General features: G+C 42.7%; 1 protein-coding gene across 2 annotated transcripts in view; it reads right to left on the bottom strand.

Annotated features, from left to right (window-relative positions):
* Positions 1-3,651: 3,651 nt before the first annotated feature.
* Positions 3,652-16,203, bottom strand: part of CFAP97D1 (CFAP97 domain containing 1) — a 54,096-nt gene continuing 41,544 nt past the window's right edge. For both annotated transcript variants that reach the window (XM_072111814.1, XM_072111815.1), the window contains exons 4-6: positions 11,022-11,145; positions 9,148-9,197; positions 3,652-7,413 (exon numbers count right to left, since the gene is read on the bottom strand). In XM_072111814.1, the coding sequence (XP_071967915.1) occupies positions 7,389-7,413; positions 9,148-9,197; positions 11,022-11,145 (199 nt within the window). In that variant the 3' untranslated portion in view covers positions 3,652-7,388. The remainder of the gene's footprint in view (positions 7,414-9,147; positions 9,198-11,021; positions 11,146-16,203) is intronic.

Genomic DNA, 16,203 nt, shown 5'->3' with positions numbered 1-16,203 from the left:
AGGTTCTTGCCTGCCCTGCCGCTAGCGTGTTGTCCGAGCGGGTTTTCAGTGCAGCTGGTGGCATCATCACCGATAAGCGTACACGCCTGTCGACTGACAGCGCTGACAGGCTGACGCTTATCAAGCCTTATTAAAGCCTGGATTTCTCCGGATTTTCATTCTCCACCAGGTGAAAGAAGCTCAACCTGAATAATGTATGCACTCCTCCTCCTCATTGTCCTCCTTCTCCTCCTCTTTGTACACTAGAGCAGAGGAAACTGGCTATTTTTTGCCAGGGCCAACTGGCTCTAGCTATAGTACTCTATGTATTTAATTTTTCTGGAGGGCCACCTACCCGGTCCTCTGTTTTAAGCAATTTTTGGGAGTGACACATACAGGCACTCAATCTATTTAATTTTTCTGGAGGACCACCTACCCGCTCCTCTGGTTTGAAAACTTTTTTGGACTGCCACATACAGGCACTCAATTCATTTAATTTTTCTGGAGGGCCACCTACCTGCTCCTCTGGTTTGAAAACTTTTTTGGACTGCCACATACAGGCACTATCCAAATTAAATTGTCTCCATAGCAGCCTCCACATGTCGTCTTTTTAGCTGGCTCCACACGTTGTCTCCATTGCTACCTCCACACGTCATCGCCATAGCTGCCTCCAAAAGACGTCCATATAGCTGCCTCCATACATGGTCTCCTTATCAAACGAACTGTGTCAGGCAGAATTTTGGGTTGTTTTCATGGATTCCACATCAAACTTGTTAACTTTGTCGCCACCCTGCTGTGTAATCCACAAAATATACTGGCAAACTTTTATCATTTACCGATATATTTTTTCAGCGCTTCTTGCGCATCTGTTTACATTCCCCTCACCCGCCATATCCCAAACTTATAAGAACGCTACTACACTTGATCTTATACAAAAGGTTCTTAGAAGTGCTGTTTGGGGAGTAGCCTAGAGACAGGGGCTTGGATAGGCGAAAGCTCGCCTGGCAGCGGAGCGCCAGCTCCATCCCAAGATCCAACTAACATAGTTTTAACTGCAGCACCTTTAATCTAGTAGTAACTAGTTCACTGCCTCCATACATCGTCCCCTTATCAAACGAGCTGTGTCAGGCAGAATTTTCAGGTGTTTCACCAGATACATAGTGGAACTCGGCCCATCTGTCGCCGTCATGCTGGAGACCTGAAGTTGCAATCATAGCAGAGCAATATGGATGCCCCATACTGTCGCTCTTAATCATGGAACCATTTCCGTAAAAACAATTAAAAATAGAACCACTATGCTATTCCATTATTCCTAGGTGAAATATTCAAACGACCCGGCCTGCTTTGAAAATTATAATTTTTTTAAAGTAAACGCTTCTGGCCCCCAGGCCCATTTTGGGTGGGGAGGAGCCGAGAGACAGGGGCTTGGACAGGTGAAATCTCGCCTGGCAGTGGACCACCAGCTCCATCCCAAGATTAGGCAGCCTCAGAGGCATCCATGCATGCTGCCCCTGCTGTTTCCTGTCCATTTTGCCTCCACGATCCTCCACAGCGTCCACCAATGTCTCATTTCAACTCTCTATACCCCAGACGCTGGAGCACGAGAGGATATGCAGCACATCATCCCCTTATCAAACGAGCTGTGTCAGGCAGAATTTTCAGGTGTTTCACCAGATACATAGTGGAACTCGGCCCATCTGTCGCCGCCATGCTGGAGACCTGAAGTTGCAATCATAGCAGCGCAATATGAATGCCCCATACTGTCGCTCTTAATCATGGAAGTCGTCTCCATGGCTGCCTCCACATGTCGTCCCCTTATCAAAAGAGCTGTGTCAGACTCATTTTTTGGGTGTTTCACCAGATACGTTATGGAACTTGGTCACTATGTCGCCACCATGCTGTGTTATCGACTAAATATACCGTCAACCTTTTGTTCACATAGGAAATCATTTCACCTCCTTTGGTGAAACCTGAGCCCATTTAGGGTATGTCACCATGACACTCTCTAGCCTGCTGCCGCTGCCTCTGCATGCCGTCCCCTATAGTGTCAGGGTCAATTATTGCATGTTTTAGATGCTATCTAGCCTCATTCAGTCACTCTGTCATGGCCATGCTGTTGCCCATAATTTTGGCATAATGGTGCGATTAAGCAGCCTCAGAGGCATCCATGCTTGCTGCCCCTGCTGTTTCCTGTCCATTTCCGTGGTGTTTCCATCCTTTTCTGAGGTTCCCAGGTGTTTGGCCAAGCTTCCCTGTGCAGAGCCTTGGTCCCCTTGAAAAATGCTCGAGTCTCCCATTGACTTCAATAGGGCTCGTTATTCGAGACGAGCACTCGAGCATCGGGAAAAGTTTGTCTCGAATAACGAGTACCCAAGCATTTTAGTGCTCGCTCATCTCTAGTTAAAACCACTAAATCCATGTGGTTGCTTTCTTGGATGGGCATGAAGGGGGGAGCAGCCATTGGCGTAGTGGACTGGCTTGGGCTGAACGGTCACTGGGAACGTCCCAATTTTAGAAAAATTGTACTCCAGTGCAGCCATCCCCATACATCTTAAGGCTAGAGCTTACAGAGAGAGAGAGAGGGAGAAAGAGAGAGAGAGCTCAAAACTTTCTAGTAAAATATATTTTTCAATATAATTTAATATTATCCATAATAAAATACTTCTTTATATTCTGTTAGCATATAAGAAACTTAGTATATAAGTAAATTTTATACCACCAATCAATTTAAAATACACCCCCCTTCCTAGCCAATCATTATTTACTATATTCATGTAGTAAATAATGATTGGATAAGAGGGATGTGTGTATTTTTGGTAGTGATTGGTGGTATAAAATCTAGGAAATTTTAATGGAAATGAAGAAAATAACACAGTTGCTTATATACTAATAGAATTATTTTATTATTAAGTATAATATTACATTATTTGGATTAAAATGCTATACAAGAAGGTTTTAAATAGTACAGAAAGAGCTATGCTAGCTAGAGACATGACCCAGAAGAAGCCTGTACTGGCGAAACCGGGTCAGGCAATGTGCTCTGTAGCATTTTACTGATTTATGTTTAAAGCGTTTTTTATTAGAAAATTAGTGTGTATGATAAAGACTATTTTATTATTTACCTGTTCAGGTGGTCTACACTATGGACCTGTGCTTTGTGGACATTGACAAGATTTGAATGAATGGTAAGATCTGTGCGGTGTGAAAAGGAATAGAGGACATGAATGGCCAGGACTGCGAATCCCTGGGCACGTGCCGGGGCCAGGAGCTGCTGGGGGGGGCCACATACGGCTGTACATAAGGAATCCATGGGCTTGTGGGGACTGTACCTAATGAATCCATAGGGTGTGAGGGGGCTTATATAAAATAACCATGAGGGGGCTGTTTGGTATCATAAACTAGGGAACAGGAGACAGTTTTAGTTTCTGAATTTGTAATGCCGCCCCGTGAGTTCATTGCAAAGGGGCCCACTGAGGCTCTGTCGCCCAGGGGCCTACTGACACCTGGAGCCAACCCTGGTATGAAGTATTTATCAGGTGAAACCCTGACCCCTGTATACTGATAAATACAAAATAGGATCTACACCACCATCTAATACAGTATATAGCATCACAAAAGTATAATAGCCAACACACAATAATAGACCACGATACAAAGAGAACAAAGAAAGTGTGTATAGGCAAATCCGACAACATTTCTTTATTTCAAGAGCCAAACAAGTAAACAATACATAAGTAAACATATATCATGACAATTAAAAAAACACTTGAAAAGGACTGGGATCCTTATGCTCTATAAATAAGTTGAACTGTTCTATATACATGTCTGTATGTGAGAACTGTGCCCCTATTCTACAAATTCATGAAGAAAAGGTTTTATGCCTATTTATGGGGGGAGGGGGAGGGAAGTTATGTATACTTTATGTACCACGTAATATGTGTCTGCTTTGTGCTTCCTATGTACAAAACTGAAAAAGCTTTAATAAAAATGTTTTATTTGTTTTATACTTGTATTTACTAGAAGCAGCTGAGGTGTGTATTATGAGGTTCTGCAGCAGCTGAGATGTATATTAGAGACGTCCTGCAGAAGCTTTTTTATTATGATGTTCTACAGCATCTAACTAGTGTATTAAGATGTACAGTTTGGTTGTGTATTAGTAGGTTCTACAGCAGCTGAGGTCTGTATGATAATGTAATAGGATGTTCTGCAGCAGCCTCTGTGTGTATTGGGATGTGTTGCAGCAGCTGAGTTGTGTATAAGGATGTGCTGCAGCAGCTGAGGTGTTTAGAAAGAGTTCTGCAGCTGCCGAGGTGTGTAGTTAGAAGTCCTGCAGCTGCTGAGATGTGTTCTAGGTTGTTCTGCTGCAGCCCAGTGTGTATTAGAAGGTTATGCTGCACCCGGAGTGTGTATTAGAAATTTCTGCAGCTGCTGAGATGTGTCTTAGGATGTTCTGCTGAAGCCGAGGTGTGTATTAGAAGGTTCTGCTGCAGCCGAGGTGTGTATTAGAAGGTTCTGCAGTAGCCAAGGTGTGTATTAGGGGGTTCTGCAGTAGCCAAGGTATGTATTAGGAGGTTCTGCTGCAGCCAAGGTGTGTATTAGAAGGTTCTGCTGCAGCCAAGGTGTGTATTAGAAGGTTCTGCAGTAGCCAAGGTGTGTATTAGAAGGTTCTGCTGCAGCCGAGGTGTGTATTAGAAGGTTCTGCAGTAGCCAAGGTGTGTATTAGGGGGTTCTGCAGTAGCCTAGGTGTGTATTAGAAGGTTCTGCAGCAGCCAAAGTGTGTATTAGAATGTTCTGCTGCTGCCAATGTGTGTATTAGAAGGTTCTGCAGTAGCCGAGGTGTGTATTAGGAGGTTCTGCTGCAGCCAAGGTGTGTATTAGAAGGTTCTGCTGCAGCCGAGGTGTGTATTAGAAGGTTCTTCTGTTTACTGCTGGTCTCCATTATTTTCCTCCATAAGAAAAGAAGATAATGGAATCGCCTGTATGGGAGGGGAGGGGGGGGTTATAGTGGCCTTACTGCACCACTAAATACCATATTATTTTTCTAAAGCAAGAAGAACTTGTATATTAGTTAGAAACTTACTGCATATCTACCTATAGGGGGCACTCTTTTCCATAGGGGACCTATAATGGGCTATTTTCCATACCTTTTCTCGCTAGTTGAGACTCCCACAAGTAAATCAGTAACTTCTTAAGGCATTTTAAGGGTAAAAAGGTTCTTTGAACATGTCTGGTACTATTGTAGAGAAGTGACCTCTGCCAGCACGTGTCAGCCCCTCGCTGGATATGTGCTGTAGTGTACAAAGTGTTGACTTTCCTTATTTAACACATTGTTTAGCCCGGCATGGAATAACGCTGATTTGTTAATCTCTTTTAGCAGCTATAAAAGGCGCTCTGCAGGCTTCCCAATCACTAGACATGTACAGGGTATATTCCCGTGGGAAGGCCTGCGTGTGCCCGCGCCCCACATCTGCGGCTGAGTGCCAGCACAGCATCGCTAAAGGGATTTGTCACTGTTCAATTTGCGCTAATCCATTCCCAGCTGCCCAAAAAGCCACCGTAGCTCTGCGGTAAGTAGAAAGTTTAATAGTGTTGATGTGATGAAAGTGTGAAAAGAAACATAAAGTTGTTGGCAGCCGTATTAATAACTATTAGTAATCTCGTGCTAAAAGAAGGTTAGGAGAAATACATGCAACATACTAATAAAGGGAAGTATTAAAACAGACTTGGCAGAAGAGCTGACAGATCCTCTACACTAGTGCTATGATTTATTCAGTGACAATCTGATCTCAGGACATCCATTACTGAGGATCTGTAGAAGAAAGATGCCTCCTCTTTTAATAAACTTGGTTAAAGGATTTTTCAAGAAAAGAGGCAAGAGTAGGTGTAAGACAAGAAAATTAAGTATTTCTACCCTACTTTGCCACCTTGTTCCATCATCAGATCCAAGCAGACAGCGGTAGCCTGATGATGGTTGACACTCCGGGCCTAGTCGGGAGTGTTAGCCCAGCCTGGAGTGTCAGTGATTGCCTCCTTTTCAGAAAGTCAAGTTTTCTTCTTGTGGCAAAAAAATCCGGTTGCTGAGGACAATATGACTGACGATGCTCTTGTTACCCCATTACTGAAGAAACCTGGACCCAACCAATGCCGTTAACTATCGACCAGTCTCCCTTTCATCTCAAGACTCCTGGAACATCTGGTCTAGTCTCTACTTACCTGTAATCTCCCTCCTTGACCCCCTACAATCTGGTTTTCATTCCGTGCTTCTCCGCTGACACTGCTCTTACTAAAGTCTCCAATAATCACCTCACTGCTCAATCCAAAGATGACCATACTCTCCTCATTCTTCCAGATCTCTCGGCAGCATTTGATACTTTGGAACAGAAGCTCCTCCTCAGAATTTTTATTCTGCCTCCATGAAGGTGTAAAGAGATCCTGTAGTTCTGTTTAAGCTGCCTCAGCACAGCTCCTTATTATTATACAACGTAAAGAGGTTTTCCCATCTGGGCACTAACATTTAATTAAATTCATTTGCCATATGTAAACATTTCTTCAATTGGATGTTATAAAAAAAAATGTTCCTGTGTGAAGATAATTTCTCATAAATGTAGCCATGTTGTCCCTTAGAAACCAGATAGCTTCCTCGGATACGACCACCTCACACTCTGGCAGCGGTGGCCAGACTTGCGCTATAGAGTCCTGCCGGACCACCAGGATTCAGCAATCATTACCACAGGGTGGCTGTGGGACATGTAGTAACTCCCGGATATTTTATATACACTAACCTTTTGTTTCTTGTGCACTCAATCAATCAGAGGTGGCCGTATCCGAGGAAGCTATCTCGTTTCTAAGGGACAACATGGCTAAATTATCTTCACACAGGAACATTTTTTTAGTAACTTCTAATTGAAGAAATGTTTACATATGGCAGATTAATGAAACTGAATGTGAGTGCCCAGACGACAATACCCCTTTAAGTATAACTTGATAAATTTTCCAGGGCAACTTTAAAGGAAATCTACCATCAAAATCCAGCATTATAAAACCAGGGACACTTACTTACAGATCGAGGTAATCTTCTTATATTTGTTATATTTGCCCTTCTTCCTACTAAAATCCACTTCAGAAATTATGTTAATGAACCCTAAGGGCTCTGGGGGTTGTTACAAGAGCCATTCAGAGACATGGATAACAAATATAAAAAGATTACCACAGTTAACCTGGACCTATGAGAAATGCCCCTTTAACACAAACATATGATTTTTCCAGTCCTGTCACATTAAGCTGTTCATAGATGTTCCTTCATGAGGAAAAGCTGGACTAAGAAATATTTTCCACTGATTTTTTTTTTTGTTTTATTTAACTTTTTTGCATTTGTGGTTCCAGAAAGTTTCTTTGATGATCATTCGGGGCTAGATCTGAGGCCTCTTATTTGCCCTGTGTAAAAAATAAAATGGTATAAATGTAAATTGCAAGGAAACCCATTAAACAATAATCCATACATATACATGCAATCTATAGGAATGTCAGCAACACTCCAGACGGCAATGGCCTCGTAGGACATTGAGGATACTGAAACAATCTATGGAAGTTGGACTGCTGGAGGGAAAACATTGATCCTGGGTTTATTCCTTATATCTTACAACTATCGGCCAGGTCATCATTGGCGCTCTTGGAGCACAAGGGTCGGGCCTCGGACCGGAGCTCCAACAGCTTCAATGATGATCCGTTTTGGTATGTAATCACTTGCATGCAGGTCTATAGGATGTTCATGCAAGTTTCATTCTGCACGGGTGTTGGCAGTGACATATAACACATACCACTGCTGTCTAACAGATTACTCACTAAGAGGGGCCCCTGCCTAATGGATTACTGACTATGGGGGGTCATTCTTAAAGGATTACTGACTAAGGGGCGGCCCTGCCTAATGGATTACTAACTAAGGGGCCCTGCCTAATGGATTACTGACTATGGGGGGTCATTCTTAAAGGATTACTGACTAAGGGGCGGCCCTGCCTAATGGATTACTAACTAAGGGGCCCTGCCTAATGGATTACTCTTAGATGTTAAATATGTACCCTGTCTGTGCTACATTCAGTTGGGGCCTCCACCAGATTTTGCACCCAGGGGCCCCCCACCATCCCTTATCCAGCCCTGATCCTACCCATTGCCAACCAAAAATTGTCTGTAGAATTGCCAGAAACAGCAGCTTTTTTGCATATTTACCAAAGCTTTATCCACTATATGTGCTGTTTACTGCAAAAAGGGACAGCTGATGGGTATATGATAACATTTCTTTAGAACAAGACCCTATTCTACAGATCTGGGTGCCCCCCTGTGTGTTAACCACTTTCACTGTACTGCTTAGAGCACCGCCAGTGATAATGTATGCCTGCTACTAGAAATGAGAGAACCAGGCACCAAATGAAATCTGAATCTATTATGATCTGCTTCAGACATTTTTTTCAAAATGGCGACTGTCATTGATCCCATTGCTGAGGGAGGTGGGATGTGTGAGGGAAAAGGAAAGAAAAATAGTAAAAAAAAATTCTCAAAAATTAACTAAACTAGATAGGGCCACATTTTATGCTGAGATACCTAGAGGGGGTTATGTACCAATATCCAGAATAACTAAGACAACACTGGTGTGGACCAATTCAATTCTGAGCAGATACAAATCTTCACAAAAACTTGTTGAAGCTTCAACATATTATCCCTTGCAAGATTTGCTCTTCTCTACTTCCTACCCTGCATCCTACCCTGCATGGAGGACGAGTCCCCTATATTTATGTATACACTGACTGGAGACGTGTGCCGATGCACTTTATAAAAGCAGTCCCCGGGTTACGTACAAGATGGGGTCCGAGGTTTGTTCTTAAGTTGAGTTTGTATGTAAGTCGAAATTGTATATTTTAGAATTGTGGATCCAGACAAAAAAAATTTTGGCCCCAGTGACAATTGGAGTTTAAACATGTTTTGCTGTAATGGGACCATGGATTATCAATACATTACAGACACTTTACAGCTGATCATTGCTCTGGGACTATAGTAAAGCATTCAGAAAGCTTCACCAGAGGTCAGAGGGGTCTGTCTGTAACTATGGGTTGTCTGTAAGTCGGGTGTCCTTTAGTAGGGGACTGCCTGTACTGGCGAAACACAAGAATAACTTACCTTGGCATATTATGGTAAGAAGACGTGTTCTGCAGATATTTCCTTGAAGCCTGGAGAGATAACACAGGACTGTAATCCACAGACAGAGACGCACTGAGGTTTTGCCTTTCTTCACAGTGTATTGAACCTGACATATTACTGTGCACTGTATGTCTCAGTGAGCCGACCAAGGAAACTGTAATTGGCCTTTAACAGATCGATCCAAGCTGAAACCGGACTTATTATTATATTTCTTAATAACGGCTGACAAATTGCCTCACCATGGAGCTTCTGTCTCGGATCATTCCAAGTTGGAATTGCTGCTTTATGCCGTAATATATGACATAGTTCAGATGTTTTCTTGGGAGAATTTTACAGTGTGTGAGGCCATAACATAACACAGCTCGATGAAATATTCATAGCATGTAAAACCACAACAGGTTTACAAAAGATTATTAACATTGTGGCCCACATTTATCAAAACTAGTGTAGTCTGTACTAGGTGCAGTTTGCCTGTGTAGTGTGCAGGGGGCGCCAGATTCATGAATTTTGGAGCACGTTCTTCATGAATCTGATGCCCCCTGCACTGCTCCGACAGAGTGCACCAACTTTTTTTTTGGTGCACCCGTAATATGGGGCATGCAACACAATTCTGTTGGACTTTGCATAATAAATGTGTTGCATGGTCCAACTGAGCACCAGAACGCTACTTTCAGTGATTGTGAGCCCAATGGGGACAGGGACTAATGTGATAAACTCTGTGCAGTGCTGCATAATCTGTGTGCGCTATATAAATAAAGAATTATTGTTATCTTCCTCTATATCAGTCTACTTAGCTTCTTCTGCACTGTAACATGCTACACACAGAACTGAATGCACAACTAAGCTGGTTCCTTTTCGAGAGCAATTGTACCTTAGCAAGTGTTGAGATCTACCTTTACATGGGATCCCATCGTAATCCTGGCAAAACATGATCCAGTTCTGCAAATCAATTCTCTTTGGTAGCTGGGACTAGAAATTTTCCAAACGAAAACCAATAAAGACCACAAGTCCCAGTGGATTTATGGACATCCGGGGGGATTCAGTATAAATGACTCTATGGGCTCATGTATCATAGTTTTTCGGCTGCCACTTTTCCAAGTTTCCTGAAGTTGTCCTACTTAATCATTGCAATATATCTTAGGTTTTTCCCTTTGTGATACATGTGATGAGTTGCTGTTTAGTCTCATTTTTGCGACTTTTTGTGGCGTGCAACTTTTTCGTCCCAAATAGTAGCTCCCAAAAGTAAGTTTGGATCTAGCATGCTCCGTTTTGGGACTTATTAGGTGCAAGAACGGGACAATTGCAGAGCCCAAAAGTCTCACAAGTTGAACAAACATCTGGGCTACACAGATAAATCCGGCAACTGCATTACATCCTGGAGGCAGCTAACTTTGGTACCCAATTAATTCTGTATCTAAAAAGTCTCAAACTGCGGAAAGTCTCACAAAAAGTTGCGCGATAAAAAGGAAGCAATAGGAGCTATACATGTCCCACTATGTTATACTTCTATAGGGAAACCTTGCCTCTATGTTTGCTTAGCTCTACCCAAAATGTTTCACAACTGTATATATATATATATATATATATATATATATATATGAGACCCCCAAGTCCTCATTAGACATATCATCTGGCGCTGATTAGAGAGCAAGCAGATGGCAGCCAGGGTTATGTTATGGCTTATGAGGATACTGGAGGTCACCAAGCCGAGTGATCCTGGCCCAGAAGCACAGAACATAACAGAACCACTAATGATGCCGTTACAAGATGTCTGTGAAGTTCTCGGGTCGCTCAGGGCTCCTCTCTTAGGTACTATTAGCACAGTTTACTTCCATACACGAATATGAAATCACCTTCCATTCTTTTTCCCATTTCTTGTGATCATAGTTTGGTTTGCTGTCCTGAATTCTCTTGTGTATCGCTTGGTTCTCGGCAGTGATCCTTACGATTTCTCTGTTCCGTCTGCTGCTATTATGGCTATGAAAAAGAATGAAATGAGAGACACTGAGTAATCATCTTTAAAGGGGTTGTCCGAGTTTAAAAAAAAAAATATATGTGGCCGGGAGCGGGGTTACTAAAACAATAAAGCTGTACTTACCTCCCGGTGCCCTCCCGTATCCAGCGCTGCTGTCGCTCCGGTCCGGGGGCCATGTAAACAAACATGGCCGCCGGAGCAGCGCTGGATTCAGCTTCCGGCCGGATGCGACAACCTTCCGGTCCCCATACACAATGCAGTGTATAGGGACGGATAGGCGTACCCGGCCACGGCCGGCCGGAAGCTGAGTCCAGCGCTGCTCCGGCGGCCATGTTTGTTTACATGGCCCCCGGACCGGAGCGACAGCAGCGCTGGATACGGGAGGGCACCGGGAGGTAAGTACAGCTTTATTGTTTTAGTAACCCCACTCCCGGCCACATATATTTTTTTTTTTTTAAACTCGGACAACCCCTTTAACGTGTGCCTAACCTTTCCACAAAAAAAAATCAAAAGTAAAATGTGTGTATGTAAGAAAAGAAACTATATATGACCATTTTATATATATATATATATATATATATATATATATATGACCATTATATGACTTTTTTGCTGTAATGTATCAGTTTTCCTCTGTGGAGATTCTGGGGGTCATTTACTAAGGGCCCGATTCGCGTTTTCCGGACGCGTTACCCGAATATTTCCGATTTGCGATGATTTTCCCAGTATTGCCCCGGGATTTTGCCGCACGTGATCGGATTTTGGCGCATCGGCGCCGGCATGCACGCAACGGAAATCGAGGGGCGTGGCCGAACGAAAACCCGATGGATTCGGAATAACCGCCGCATTTTTTTAACAAAAATGTGTTGCGAAAATTGCACTTACCTTCACCAGGAATAGGCCGGTGAATTTCAGGGCATTCCGGCGGGCCTCGGGGAACTTCAGCGTAGCAGCGCGACCTGGTGGACAGCGGAGGAACTACCTTAGTGAATCCCGGACGGACCCGAATCCACCGCAGAGAACGCGCCGCTGGATCATGAATGGACCGGGTAAGTAAATCTGCCCCAATGTCTCTAATTTTCAGGTGTTTTTGAGCTAGTAGATGTTATGATGCCTCCCCCAGACTGCAAAAGAGCATGATCTGCTCTATATCGCTCTTCTACTCACTAAGATCCACTAATAGGATCCTAAAGAGAAATACTGGCCAGTGCTGATGTGAATAAAGCAGTTGTCTCCAGTCTGTGTCTGTCTCCCTCCATGCCCAAATCCTACTTGTCTTATTGGCAGTGTCATGGCCAGTGTCCTACTATGGACATTTACATCACTAGGGACCTCCTGAGTGTACACTCGGTGAAGTCTGGAGATAGATGCAATACTTTGCATCCGTCCCCTACAGGCTATTATGGCCTCCGCTGAGCATATATTTCTCTCAGTCAGAGGGAGCAGAATGAAAAGACATACTGTAGCTTGCTACGTCTTTCCATCCTGTGTTTCCCACAGTATGTGACGCAAAAAAGATGCCTTCGTCTGCCAGTATATATGTTTTGGATATGCTCAAAAAATCAACCCCTTAATGCAAGATTTACCAACTAGCATCTGCAGTTGAGTTATGGACATAGGAAGACACTGCACCTAGAAAATGCAGCTTTTTTGATTACATAGTACATGGTATGATCGTTTTAGGTTTAATAATGCCATAAGTAGGGAGCATCAAAGCAGACTAATTTGTCCATTAACCATAGCACTAACCATACATCTAATGCTGTATGAAGAGGTCTCACAAGTTACCTACCAATAATAGCACCGATTGCTGGTGTTACCTCTTTGCCGGCAGCATTTAAAAGACAGCGGCATGTCGGCGCCACCATCTTGTTTGATGATGATGTCACAGGGAGGGACGATCAGTTTTCCATAACAGCCTTAGGTCTATGTAAGACTCAAGGCTGTATGGTTTCTGCAGATTCGTTGCGTAAAAATGTCATATACTGCAATACACGTGTATTGCAGTATATGGTAGGAACGCTCAGACTAAAAACGCTCAAAAAATTTTTGTAAACATTTTTAAAAAAAAACATAAAAATTAATATCACTCCCCTTTTCATAGAAATTTCCCTAGCATAATAAAAGTTGCAAAAATTGAGCCCACAAGATGAATGTTACACAGGTGCACGGCTTGTTATAACACACAGCTCTGATTACTCTCTGTGATATAACGAGCTGTGCACTTGTGTGACATCCATTGACTAGTGATATAACGAGCCATGTGTGACATCACATGACCAGGAATAGATTTCTATCCATTGGAATAAATAGTGAAGCTTCCTACAGAATGACAGCAAGCAGAGATCTCGAAAATCGTAAGGAATCGTTACAGAAAGAATATTGGAAAATTGTATAACTTTTCATTACACAAACAATATCAAATATTTGCTGAAAGTGGACAACCCCTTTAAGTTAACTTTAGGGTACTAGTGGGGTTTGAGAGTTATATTTATGATTTGTAAGGTTTTTTTCTTAAGAAAATCACCAGTCCAAATAATATTTTATATATTGGGTATCATTTTCACTACAACTATGGGCAGGGTCGGCACCAGCACTGGACATACCTGAGCAAGTACCAGGGCCCAGGGCAGCTGAGGGGGCCAGGTAAGGCTGTATATAAGGAATGAGGGTGAGGGGGTCTCTATCCAATGAATCCATAGGGGGTGTGGCTTTTTATAAAATAACCATGAGGAGGCTGTATATAAAATAACCATGAGGGGGCTGTATATGAAATAACCATGAGGAGGCTGTATATAAAATAACCATGAGGGGGCTGTATATGAAATAACCATGAGCGGGCTGTGTATAAAATAACCATGAGGGGGCTGTATATAAAACAACCATGAGGGGGCTGTATATAAAATAATCATGAGGGGGCTGTATATAAAACAACCATGAGGGGGCTGTATATAAAATAACCATGAGGAGGCTGTATATAAAATAACCATGAGGGGGCTGTATATAAAACAACCATGAGGAGGCTGTATATGAAATAACCATGAGGGGGCTGTATATAAAACAACCATGAGGAGGCTGTATATAAAATAACCATGAAGAGGCTGTATATAAAATAACTATGAGGGGGCTGTATATAAAATAACCATGAGGAGGCTGTATATAAAATAACTATGAGGGGGCTGTATATAAAACAACCATGAGGAGGCTGTATATGAAATAACCATGAGGGGGCTGTATATAAAACAACCATGAGGAGGCTGTATATAAAATAACCATGAGGGGGCTGTATATAAAACAACCATGAGGGGGCTGTATATAAAATAACCATGAGGGGGCTGTATATAAAACAACCATGAGGGGGCTGTATATAAAATAACCATGAGGAGGCTGTATATAAAATAACCATGAGGGGGCTGTATATAAAATAACCATGAGGAGGCTGTATATAAAATAACCATGAGGGGGCTGTATATAAAACAACCATGAGGAGGCTGTATATGAAATAACCATGAGGGGGCTGTATATAAAACAACCATAAGGAGGCTGTATATAAAATAACCATGAGGAGGCTGTATTTAAAATAACCATGAGGAGGCTGCATATAAAATAACTATGAGGGGGCTGTATATAAAATAACCATGAGGGGGCTGTATATAAAACAACCATGAGGGGGCTGTATATAAAACAACCATGAGGAGGCTGTATATGAAATAACTATGAGGGGGCTGCATATAAAACAACCATGAGGAGGCTGTATATGAAATAACCATGAGGGGGCTGTATATAAAACAACCATGAGGAGGCTGTATATAAAATAACCATGAGGAGACTTTATATAAAATAACTATGAGGGGGCTGTATATAAAATAACCATGAGGGGGCTGTGTATAGTATAACCCATGAGGGAGGTGTGTATAGTATAACCCATGAGGGGGCTGTGTATAGTATAACCCATGGGGGGGGGTGTATAGTATAACCCATGAGGGGGCTGTATATAGTAAAACCCATGAGGGGGCTATATATAGTATAACCCATGAGGGGGCTGTATATAGTATAACCCATGAGGGGGCTGTTTGGGATGATAAACTAGGGAATATTTTAGGGAACAGGAGACTGTATAAGTTTTGGAATTTTTAATGCCACCATGTGACTTCACTGCAAAGGGGCCCACAGAGGCTCTGTTGCCAAGGGGCCTGGAACCGACCTTGACTATGGGCATCCTGAGAACCCCAAGCACTGGCTCAGGAATTGCACCACCAGGTTGTTTGAGGAACAGAGAATACGTAAAAGTGGTACCAGCACCATATTAAAGTGGCTATAAAGGGAAGTCGTATTTCTGCAATGATCTATATATGTATGTGATGGATTCCTTTAAAAAGAGAGAACAAAACATTGCTTTACATTCAGCAAAGATGAATCATGTATCTCGAAAGGTTCAAACCATCTGGGGTCACTCTTACTTTTCATCAAAATCAAAGGCTTTTCAAGTAAAGAGCCTCCCCCCACGGATCTCAGATGGCTACTCCTGGTGTCTTTTAAAAGCTCAGAACTTGGCTATTCCTTTTTATTGTGCTCTTCATCATAGATGTGTGCTGCCCCCCTGGATACTATAATTTCAGAGCACCATTAGGGGGACCATCAGTCAAAGAAAAAGAATACAGGAAAATGGCATCACAGATGCACAAGCCTAGACTCCGGGAGGCTGTAATGCTGTGAGGAGGCCCCACATAATCTTTACACTTTACAGCTTCAGGTACAATGAGCAGCCATGGAGGGTAAGTGGGTATAGGACCAAAAAGCCAGCAATGCTAAAAGCATCCATAATGCAGCAGGAATTTCTAGAATAAAAAAAAACCTGACTGCTTTCTTAAAGAAACAGTAATACACGCACACCTGAGACTTGTGATGTGACAAAGGTTAGATACTGATAATCCCTGTCTCTCTTGTGTGAAAGAAAATTCATTTATAATTGTAATGAGTGTATCTGAGCACAGTTATTGGGGCACATTTACTTACCCGTCTTGTCGCGATCCCCGCCGTGCGTTGTCCGACGAGGATTT

This window comes from Engystomops pustulosus, chromosome 6 (assembly GCF_040894005.1).
Source record: "Engystomops pustulosus chromosome 6, aEngPut4.maternal, whole genome shotgun sequence".
In the NCBI taxonomy this organism is placed as follows: Eukaryota; Metazoa; Chordata; class Amphibia; order Anura; family Leptodactylidae; genus Engystomops; species Engystomops pustulosus.
This window is presented reverse-complemented; position numbering and strand designations above follow the sequence as displayed.